Source organism: Echiichthys vipera, assembly GCF_963691815.1.
Source record: "Echiichthys vipera genome assembly, chromosome: 6".
Lineage (NCBI taxonomy): Eukaryota > Metazoa > Chordata > Actinopteri > Perciformes > Trachinidae > Echiichthys > Echiichthys vipera.
The window spans coordinates 6,403,163-6,415,447 of record NC_139831.1 but is presented as its reverse complement, the minus strand read 5'-3'; the positions used below and the strand labels follow the sequence as shown (position 1 = coordinate 6,415,447).

The following is a 12,285-nucleotide window of genomic DNA, read 5'->3' as shown; positions in this document are numbered from 1 at the left end:
CCTCCCCAACATAAAGCTTCATTGTCCACCCCCCATCCCCTTCCCAATACCAGTTGCCATTACTGGGTGCCCACACTTCACACACAGTGCTTTTACAAATGCTTTGATCACTTTCACGGCATTATTTCCCTTCTTTCCAGTGAAAAGATATATTGACTCAAAAGCATTTGCCTCCCCGGTGTGCTCTAAGAAAGTCATTGTAAGGAAAGGAAAAGCAAAGCAGCTCCAATAACACCACTACCCGCTCAGCTGGCAGCATCTCCTACCTGTCGTTTAATGGCTTAATTGCGTCTGAGATGAGGAAACAAAGAGTGGAAAGGCATTTTCTGTTTTTTGTGTGGTGGAGTGAAATGTCTCCCTCTGAACACTATTTATATCTAAATACTATAGTATATCATATAAACTAATTATTTATTTTATTTGTGGTATATATTTTGGGTTTTGTTGGTGTCCTCGTGGGTTTGAACGTAACTGAGTGTATCAGTATGATATCAGTGCAGAAACTATCTTCATCTCTCTTTCCATGTCCCTCTTCAACAGAGTGTGATATTTGTTAAGACAAGCACGTTTATAGGAATCCTCACTGAATTCTGCAAAATATATATGATATATGTTGCCTACATAAATGATATATTACTTGGTCCTTGGTTCGTAGTCAAGTGTAGAATCAATTAGTAAGCGCAGCCTTGAAAAACAGATCCACTCATTCATCCAATGCTCCACTGGAAATAGATTCTATCTTGTGGTTTCAAAGAGCTTTCGCAGATAAAGTTAATGCATTGTGGGAATAAAGGGATTGAAGTTGGATTGTAACGGCCCACAGATGGCTGAACGTTCAAACTGCATGGTTTCTGTAGCATTTACACTTCCTCTGCAAGAATTACAATTAGTGTTGCAATTAGGGGAGAAATGTATTGGTATCATTAGTGTCTGCATGTCTGGTAAATCACACAAAATGTCAAAATTATGTTGGGAATACAATACACAGACTGCTGAGGATTTTATAGAACAACAGATACATTGTTTGCGTTGTCTCTTTTACCTGGAAATTATGTTGCCAGGCTAATCAGGAGTATAACACCTGGCACACGAATAATAAGTCATAAAGTAAGTGGGTTTTTTTTTTCAAACCATAAAAGTCACCATTATATGCTCACATTCATTGATGGAGGAAGTGCATGCATACACTGTAAAAACCCTCCCTCACAAGTAAAGGCCTTTATTGAAAATGTTAATAAGATGACAGCCGACACTCCCCCAATTTGGAGACGCAGTAGAACAGCACAGATGGGGGCAGCAGATACACAGATTTTAAACACCTAAAAAATGCACGCCTAAAAAAATATAAGAAAATTTTCACAGCTTCATTTCGCCGTCAGATACCACTGTTTAAATTTACACGGGGGTAACTGAAGCCGTTATCTATATGCTATCCTCAAAGCCACCAGACTCCACCGACAAAAACATGAATTTGACTTCACAGAAAAAAGTTAGAAAACAGAGTTGTCGGTCTGCCCCTGCCTCTATCATGTTAGTTAGTTTGTAAGTTTTGTTAGTTCCTAAACCTTTAAAACACGAAAGTCACACAATAACACAAACTAAAACACGTGATCGAAGCAGCAGTCTGGTGGCTTTGACGAGAACGATATAACGACTTCACTGCCCGCCGTGTAAACTTTAACAGGGCGGTTCTTATTTAGATGTGCGTTTTGAGGTGTCTATGTAGCTGCTGCACCCAACGGTTCTCCTGCTTCTCCAAACTTGAGGCGCGCAGACCGCCATCTACTGTAGTTGACACACTGACTATGGTACCTCATACAACCCCACTTCAAAAACTGTAGTTCAAGTGAAAAGTAAAAGTATGTACAGTGCCTTGCAAAAGTATTCACCCCCCTTGGCTTTTTACCTATTTTGTTACATTACAGCCTTAAGTTTGATGTTTTTTTAAATCTGAATTTTTATGTGATGGATCAGAACACAGTCGTCTAAGTTGGTGAAGTGAAATGACAAATATATATATATCTAAAACCATTTATTAGAAATAAAAAAATGAAAATTGGCATGTGCATATATAACCAACCCCTTTGTTATGAAGCCCATAAAAAGCTCTGGTGCAACCAATTACCTTCAGAAGTCACACAACTAGTGAAATAATGTCCCCCTGTGTGCAATCTAAGTGTCACATGATCTGTCAGTGCATGTACACACCTTTTTTGAAAGGCCCCAGAGGCTGCAACACCTAAGCAAGAGGCACCACTAACACAAACACTACCACGAAGACCAAGGAACTCTCCAAACAAGTAAGAAATAATGTTGTTTAGAAGTACAACTCAGGGTTAGGTTATAAGAAAACATCCAAATCTTTGATGATCCACAGGACTACCATCAAATCTATCATAACCAAATGGAAAGAACATGGCACTACAGCAAACCTGCAAAGAGACGGCCGCCAGCGAAACTCATGGACCGGACAAGGAGGGGCATTAATCAGAGAGGCAGCACAGAGACCTGAGGTAACCCTGGAGGAGCTGCAGAGTTCCACAGCTGAGACTGGAGTATCTGTACATAGGATGTCAATAAGCCCTATGCTCCATAGAGTTGGGCTTTATGGCGGAGCGGCCAGAAGAAAGCCATTACTTTCAGCAAAAAACAAAATGGCACGTTTTGAGTTTGTGAAAAGGCATGTGGCAGACTCCAAAAAGTATGGAAGAAGGCGCTCTGGTCTGATGAGACTAAAATTGAACTTTTCGGCCATCGAAGAAAGCGCTATGTCTGTCGCAAACCCAACACATCACATCACCCAAAGAACTCCATCCCCACAGTGAAACATGATGGTGGCAGCCTCATGCTGTGGGCATGTTTTTCAGCAGCCAGGACTGGGAAACTCATCAGAGTTGGGGGGAAAGATGGATGGTGCTAAATACAGGGATATTCTTGAGCAAAACCTGGACCACTCTCTACGTGATTTGAGGCTAAGGTGGAGGTTCACCTTCCAACAGGACAATGGCCCCAAACACACTGCTAAGGCCACACTTGAGTGGTTTAAGGGGAAACATGTTAATGTGTTGGAATGGCCTAGTCAAAGCCCGGACCTCAATCCGATAGAAAGTCTACGGTCAGACTTAAAGATTGCTGTGCAAACGGTGCAACTTGAAGGAGCTGGAGCAGTTTTGCAAGGAAGTATGGGCAAAACACCCAGTGGTGAGATGAGGAAAGCTCATAGAGACTCATCCAAAGTGACTTGGAGCTGTGATTGCCACAAAACGGGGGCTCTACAAAGTTTTGACCTTAAGGGGGTGAATAGTGATGCACATTGACTAATTTCTGTTATTTTGTCCTATTTGTTGTTTGCTTCACAATAAAAAAATAAAAAAATCTTCAAAGTTGTCGGCATGTTAAGTAAATTAAATGATGCAAATCCTCAAACAATCTATGTTAATTCCAGGTTATAAGGCGACAAAATGTGAAGGGGGGGTGAATACTTTTGCAAGGCACTGTATGTAAAAAAATGAGCCCTGTGAGTGTTACACTATTATATGAATCAATCATTAATGAGCAATTAGCATTTTGTTTGTGAGCTAAGGCCAACTCTGACAATTATATATGGTGTTGGGAAGTTTAGCCTATAACAATGCATCATATTGTTTTTTATAAATCATGTATTTGTACGGTAAAGTCTAATTTGTAGAGTAAAGTAAAATGAACTAAAGCTGAGAAATTACATTTTCTTCTGAAATAGAATTACTTTAGAATTACTTTAATGATCCCAGACTGGGAAATTATTTACACGTTTAAATGTAATGTAAAGTAAAGATGAAACAGTACAAGTACATCAAATGTGTGCTTAAGTACATTACTTTAGCAGCTATAGGCTATTTAGTCACATCCTACCTTTGCTTATACATATGATGCCATTTAAAAAAAGATAAGTAGCTGTAGCTATAGAATATAAATGTAACACTGTTTCGTAATTCTGTTGTCTCCTATTATAGTGTATGGGATCTATGAGGCTACTGAGTACACAACAGAGACCTCCTCAAAGGCTTTCAGGCTGTAAATCTGAGTCGTATCGATGGCAGAACTTAATCTGGCTTTGGGGTTAGCTCTAACTCCATCTGCTGCACCATCTCGGCGATAAAAAAGAATCCAAATTTAATTCGCAAACCATCAAACAAAACAATTTATGGCCGTCCCCGGCGCAGTTGCGCATGTACCATAGTGCCAAATGAATCAAGCGCAAAGCTGAGGATGAAAAACAAAAGTATAATCCCTCCGCTGCTAACGGTGTCACTCAAGGATTAGCGTGCCAGGGGAAAAAAATAACACGCTAAGTACTGCGCGGATGAATTAAAAGCTGTGGGCACCGTGGCGTGCCTCCAATCGTTTCAAAAACATTGATTGTGTTCCAGCGCTTGCGCCTCTGCGTGAGCGCCCCTGACACAACAGCCGCGGCTGCGATCTCAACTTCAGATACCCTGATACCACTGGGTTTGAACCTCCGGGACGCGGCGACAAGTACATTGAAATGCAAAAAAAGCTTGAGGCGACTGATTGGGAGATATTTTAGGAGTCAAGCGGAGTGACCTGCTGGATTATTACACAGGGTATGTGGCGCCTCAACGATGATGAGGGTTAAGCTTTCTGTCTGATAACGAGTCAGGCAGAGAGAGGGACTTTTTTCTCTCTCTCATGGAGCTGTGGTCGGATAGGCTTTAACTATTAAAACGCAAAACAAAACACATTTTGTTTTTACCTGTGTGTCCAGACGTAAACCATCCAGGAGGATAATCCCAGCGAGATTAGAGGGAAACGGAAGGAAGCGACACTTCTCAACAAACTCTTATTAGGGATAATCTCGAGCTCCGGTCAAATCCACGGCTGGTGTGTGTATAGTGCAATTCCCGCTGTGTAGAGAGAGAAAGAGAGGTGTCCTCGGGAGAAGTTTGCACCAAGGTTGTCGGTCCTTTCCCAAAAATATCACCGATGTACAGTAGAGCCGACAGAGGAGGAGAGGGACGTGGAGTTCAGCACCACGGCGCAGTGGACAGCTCCGACGGCGCAGCGATCTCACCTCGGCAGCTCTCGGGTCTCGTGTGCACCACCGAGGCAGGAGCCACCAGCCCCAACCTCACCTACTGGCTCAGTCCCGACCGGATTTACATACAATCACGCGGGGGGGAGGGAGGAGAGGCCGACATGAACCAATCACAAATATCCCGTAGTAGGCAGTGTAAGCAACCAAACCAGGGCAGACTGACAGACGGAATGCGAAGCGCGTCTGTGCCAAGAGAAACTGTCCTTGACTAACAGGGGAGAGAGGGAGAGAGGGAGAGAGACTTTCTTTATGGCTCCCACACTCACTCACTCACTCACTCACTCACTCACTCTCTCACTCGCACACATGCATGCGCGTGTTCCAGTGATAATAAAAAGGTGTATCCACTGTTTTATTCAGTGCTACATCACAACACTGTGCTGTTACTGTTTGACCTCCAGGTGATCACCATGAGGGAAGAGTGACCGCAGCATTTAGGTTTTCTTTCTTTCTTTTTAAGGCATTTTAGTCAACATATGAGAGAATATCAGCCTCCAACAATGTCTTCTTTTTTTGTTTTATATTTAAACGAGTGCATACAAATATAAACAATTAAGCAATACGTTACATTTATAAAATGTAAACATAAATAGAACATGAATGAATTAACCAAATCGTAAATGAGAAGAGAAGAGGACAAAAAGAAAATAAATGTATATTTAAAAAGAGAAAGAGGCTGTTTGGGTTTGAATCAATCTAACGTGGGTTTTACTTCTACTTCTACTTCTCTACACTTATCTAACTTCCATAGTTACTATTGGTCATCTGTACAGTTTTAGATTTTCCCCACAAAACATGATGATCAAATAAAATATGACATTTTGTTATAGATTAAACCAGCTCCACTTTAACCACATCACGATGCTACTTACTGTTAATATACCAATAACCATGATATACAATAATGTATGTCATCATCTCACACTCTCAAAAATGTTTCTTCCTTGTCTTGTTGTTGTTGATGATGATGATATTGTTCGTCTTCCTCTTGTTGTTGTTGTTGTCGTTGTTGTTTGTCTTCTTCTTCTTCTTCTTCTTGTTATTCGTGTTGTTCTTGCTCTTCTTCATGTCGTGCACGCTCAAGTACTCAGTCAACATGGACGTACACATCAAAAATCAAAGGAAGAAGAAGAAGTTTCCAGTGTTTTGTATCAACTGAACAGCTTTTTATACACTAAATGTGTTTTCTTTTAAATCTTGATGATTTTACGACTCGTCTGTTTTATTTTTGCTGTTTTGTGAAACACTTTTTTTTGAAATGTTTTCTATAAATAACATTGTTTTGTTATGATTGTTGTGATTAATATTATTGTCGTAATGTAAAAGTAACATCAACACTATTTAAATATCACTACAAATAAGTCTTACAAAAGAATTTCTCAAGTTGAAATATTATTAAAGTTGAATTAACAAAACTTAACTTTTTGGAGTATCCAAGTAAAAGTAACCATTATGAAACATGGCACCTTTCAGGGCTACAGTATATGTGCTTATTATTAATCATACCTTACCATATAAACAGCATTTTAGTATTGTAGCTCGTCGATGTTGGAGCTTATAAGTAAAAAATTTAAAAATACATCTCATATTTTATTAGATTATCAAACATTGTAGTTTGGATGCACAATATTACACCTGGAAAGTAGTGGAGTAGAAGAATAAAGTAACATGACATTAAAATGCAAGTACTTTAAAATAGTACATTGGCGATGCTTGTTTCATACATCCCATCTGTGCCATATTCAACTTTGTCAGAAAGGAGCCACCTTCTACATACAGCGTAAGAGTAAATCTTTACCTCCTCTGCCAAAACTCTGCAAACGCAATCTGACTCTCTGCAAAACACGACTCTAAATAACTCGCGTCAGGCCGATGTTGTTTATGATGCATGAGGTGTGCTACATTTACAGTGCACTCGACGTTGTGTTTGTCTGGTGGGCACATGCAGCTATTTATGCATTTATCACTTATTCATGTATTTATTTCTGTTTAGCTTATTGTTTCGCCTCGTTTCTATTCATTTACACATCAAGACATCAGGCTGGAATAAATTATGTACTGTACAGCGGGCTGCTCATGGTGCATCGTAATCTTTAGAATGAATGCCACTACACTATTTACTGTATGTATGTGTTTTTGTTGTTCTATGTATTAAAGACTTTTCAGGTCAAAAAGTGAATATGTTGTAAGTATTGTAGGTATGCAGAGGTTAAATATTGTGTTTTCAGGTACACAAACAAGTCTTCTTCATTATCAGAATTGTGTAAATCACTGACTCATCTGTGTTTCAATCTTCATCTGAAATCGGTAATCTGATAATAGTAACTATCATCACTGGTCCCTATTAAACTCAAGAAGGGTTTGAAACTATGTACAGTACGTGTAATTTAGATGAGGTGTCCAGACTTGGTCGTCCATTCACCCTAATGACAGCTGTCATCATACACAAAATGGTTTCTCGCATAACTACTTGACAGGAATGCTATTATTCATCAGTGTAGCAGTTGTCTGACTGGAAGGTGTCCTAAATTGACTTTATCCCTCTCTAAGTCACATTTTTATGGTGGACTTTTAGATCTCGGCCATTTTTAGTTATAGATTTTAACAGGATGAAGTATTTTACTCATCAAACTGAGCAAACGTTAGTTTTTTTATCACTTTTAATCCCCAGATCTGTTTGTTTTAGAGAGGGGGAAACTTCTAATTTCTAATTCATCTTCCGGTAAAAACCTTGAACGATAAACACTGGAATCTTAACTGAGAGAAGCTGACTGCAATGAAAACAATGGTGGTGAAGACAACAAGACCTGATAACAATGATCCCACATCACTTCAGGACATCACCAAACTCCATTTTTTGTTATTGTCTTGATTGATGAGAGACCTTTAGTGACAGAAAATTACAAATCATATGCTTAAAAATCTGCACATGGCAATTACAGAATGGTTGTGGTGTGGGGAGACTGTTGTTTAAGCAAATGAACAATGGCTACTGTATGGCTAGAGTTAGGTCACTAAAACATTTGGTGAGGGCATCACTAGTCTACTTCCTGTGCTGGCATTGAATATTGGCCTTGGATGTAAATCACAAGGTGTGAATTTGTCCAGTATGGATGTCATTTCTACATCTTAAATCCTGTGCATTCCTCTTATATGTACCATTTGGAGCTCCATGTAAGCTTGAGTGTAAAAGGGCCTCATGTCCATACAACAACACAGATTGTATGTAAGTGCCCTCAGAAACTAGAAAAGGCTCAAAATAAGCAACACATTCTGTATGACTGTCACCGCGGCGGTTAAGGTCTAGCTTTGGTAACTAAAGCCATGGTTATATTTTTTTTAACTGTTCAAGGGTAAAAGAAGCCAGTATTTACAGTACTGTAGTTGTTTCTACTGTGTTCCACTTTCCCAAGGGCTTTTGAGGAACTTTTTGGCTGAAGGAAATAAATTGAGTTCTTCTAAAATAGTTTCAGGTGGTAAAAACGTCCTTAGTAGGGGGCAGTATTGACTGTTGGGAGGAGACAAGTTGCAAACCATGTTCTGCATTGATCAAGCGAGCCACTTTGTATGCACAACACCTCACTTCTTAGATTTCATCACTCTCCTGCTTGAGGGAGAGGATAGACACTATTTGCCATCAGAGGTCACTTGTCCAGAAAACACAGGTCATTTTAAGCATTTAAACAAACAACCGGTGCTGCTGTTTTCGGTTGAGGACAGGTCTCCTTGGGAGATACAACCCGAGTCCGACCTGAGCTGAGGCGAGGCAAGGCAACTTTCTGTCTTGTCTTTATTTAATTGAAGAAAACTGAATTGCATTCAGCTATGTAATGGCAATAAGCATTGACAGAGTAGGTGTAAAGGACTATTGTCACTTTGTGAAACATCTAAGTACATCAGGGTATCGTCTGCGTAACTGTGAAAAACAACCATATTGTCATATACTGTATATATACTTAGACGCAAAATCCCATCAACTGAGCCACTTTTCTTCCTGGCTTCATAATTTCCCTTTCCTACATCCAACCTTACAGTATATCATTAGAGTAAGCCTTTTAACTACTGCACATATTGTTGTGATTGTTACTGTGGTCCTTCATAGTTGTAATGTGCAGTGCAGAGACACATAATGACACCTCAGCGAAGAGACGTTGCCAAAATTAGATGAAAACAAGGACCTTGGAGATTACTACTCAAATAGCAAACAAACAAACACATTTCAATGTAAATTCTGAAAAACAAGTCATGAACTTCCTGCCTCTTGTGTATATACAGTATACTGCCAGAGTCACATCATCATAATCAAACATGATGCGCATGCTCATGTTCATTCAGCACATGTGCCAAATGTGCCGCTGCTCCTGCAAAATGAACTTATAGCAAGATTCATTAAGGGAAATAAGAGAGCTCTCCCTTGACATTCTCCCTGCGAATCCAAAGATTATGTTGCCCCATCTGTGCTTATAAACACCTCATGTGTATATGTCACATGGGTGCTGCTGAGATGGCTGTAATTTATCATGCAGACGATTAATGCCCTGCATGTTAAATAGGGAATAGGGGAGAAAGAATTGTCTCTGTAGCATGTTGTAGCGCTTTGTTATTCAAGCTGGGAGTTCAGTGTGTGTGTGTGTGTGTTTTTGTGCAATGTGTGTGGGCTGTTAGAGAGCACAATCATTTGTGAGTGTGTGTGTTGAATCTTTGCACACAATGAAGTGGTAGAGAGTCCGATTCTGTATGTGTGTGAATCAAGTTATTTACATGTTTCGGTGTGTGTGAGCAGGCTTTTTTCGTGTGTGTGTGCATTTACACAAAAGAACGGCAGCAAAAAATAATCACTGTGTTTGTCACCTTTTGGTGAAGCCTGTAATAGATTGTGACACTTTGTATGGAGAGCGTCAGCAGGACTGCGCTCACACAGATGTGATATGCAGCCAGGTTTGCATCCCATTAGCTGTTAAACTTTGCGGTGTCGTGCCGGGATCCAGATTGCGATGTCAACCCGATGTACATTCACTGCGACTGCTGCGTTAAGACTAAGCATATGGCTCCCTTATTCCACCCTCCACTCTCCAGGCCTACTCACACACACTGCCATTAGTTTGGATCCATCTTCCTGAGCTGAGGCTTTCCATTTGACCTCTGTGAATTAATGCAGCAGTTGTGCTGAAGAACCACCCCTGCATGCGCTCTCTGAGAGCTTAAAAAAGACTTTAAGATCTCTGTCGATAGATTGAGCTTGCTCATGTTTGAATACAAACTAATGCCAAGTCGCCGAGGAGATGTTTTGCAGTAACGGACCATTGAGCAGTGGAGTAGTAAGGACTGTACTCAATAGCCAGAACACAAATATAGAAACAACAAGGTGAGCAGAGAATTTGGTCACTCTCCCTTTGTGCGTGTTGTAATCTGAGTTTCTATATCGCTTGATGTGATAGATGGTCAAGTCGTGAGTGCATTATAGTGCATGTGCCTGTGAAAAATCGTTGGCTTGTTTGGCTTTAATGCTGCTTTGGTTACAGAAATATGAGCTGAACAGGGCTGGTTCTAATGGTCTGCCGACCTGCTGTCACTGCTGCCTCACTTCCCTGTCGCTCCAGAGAAAGTACCTGGAGCTGCGTCGGCTGTCCTGCCAGGGAGGAGAATGTTTGATGAGTTTATCACCAGTTTCGATGTATTTTTTTGTAATTTATCGACAAAAAAATTGTATTAATCTTCTCAAATCTAAGGAGGTTGCTTCTTTTTTGATGTAAACTAACTGAATACCTTAATGCTTGGACATCTTATCGGCCTCAACAAAGAATTCTTTGGTGTTAACTTCTGTTCAGGGGAGTTGTAATGGCCGTATTTGACTGTTTCCTGACATTGCCATGCTGTGTTCAGACTTAACTAAACACCTTGCACCGTCCTCATCCATCTCAGTGACACTGCTTCGGCATAATGAGGATCCAGACTTTAGTCTTCTAAGATGTGTTCTTCATGCAAAATGCAGGCTTGTCCAGAGTTGAATCTGTATCTGCGTTTACTCCAGCAGAGGATGAAATGACTGTTCATGTGATACGTTTCAGGAGATATATAAATGCTAACCCACTGCGCAGTGTTTGCATCTGACGAGCCTTCATTTTGTCTTTTCATTGGTAGTTACAAAGTGTATTTATTTTCTGCCTGAATACAGAAGAGAGCCCTTTAGATGATTAATTAATGACTCAGAATAATTATTGAGAGATTACTTAATGCATCGTTTAACAGGCACATTTAGCGTTAGCGTCTTTCTAACACAAATACAGCTTTTAAAAGCTGCTGACAATGACCCTGATGAAGATCCATGTCGGCTGCAACACATTAGTCATTTTATATACATATTGCAAGCTGTTCTTATAGAACTACAAAAAGTAATGCACTGTAAGTCATATGTAATGCAAGTGTTTATTACTATACAATGTCAGGATGTCTGGAGCAAAGAAGGAAAACAGGTGACCTGATAAAAGAGCATCAAAGTCCATGTAGAATGGTTGAGGTGGTTGATGGGTCCCAAAACACAGGAGTACTTCCTGTTAAGCCAAATCATTTACTTTCGTTCCAATCTTAACCAAGTGTTGCCAAAACTGAAACATTGCACGTGTCAAAAGATACCATACGTACTGTTGTGGGTACATTTTCTTAAGATATCGAACCCATTGATGAGAATACATCACATATTGCCATGTAAGATCAAGGCATTTTCATTCCCTACAGTGTGCCTTGGGTTCTTTTTGAAGGAGACTTGCATTTTATATATTTTTAAATCATATTCCACCCATGCAATGAGCCCTTCGAAGATGAAATGGTTTAAGAAGCATCTCAATCTCATTCTACCGCCCCTTTTGGCTGAATACAAATCTTCAGCCAGTGGCGATGCAATGTAGAAGAAGATGACTTGACTGTTATATGAGGACACATGTAAAACAGAGACTCACTCATTAACAGTGGACGTTGTGTATGTGGCCGCTGACATGTTTCAGTGCTCTTGAATGCTTTCAGGCCTTACTCACCACTGTTTTCAGCTCTAGTCATTTATGCACTTATGTCATTTATGAGTGCCGCTTTGAGAGTGGAAGTCTTTGCTGAGTCAGTCCAGATGGAATACTCTGCTGGTACATTCATAATGCAGTACTCCCGGCACTTTGCATGAAAGCTTTTGTTACTGTCTC

The 12,285-nt window shown here is 40.2% G+C and overlaps 1 protein-coding gene across 2 annotated transcripts in view; it reads right to left on the bottom strand.

The window, feature by feature from the left end:
• The window catches only part of fstl5 (follistatin-like 5), a gene marked incomplete at its 3' end in the record, with an annotated part of 184,505 nt that extends 179,447 nt beyond the window's left edge, over positions 1 to 5,058 (bottom strand). For both annotated transcript variants that reach the window (XM_083915590.1, XM_083915591.1), the window contains exon 1: positions 4,754 to 5,058. In XM_083915590.1, the coding sequence (XP_083771716.1) occupies positions 4,754 to 4,776 (23 nt within the window). In that variant the 5' untranslated portion in view covers positions 4,777 to 5,058. The remainder of the gene's footprint in view (positions 1 to 4,753) is intronic.
• Positions 5,059 to 12,285: the final 7,227 nt, after the last annotated feature.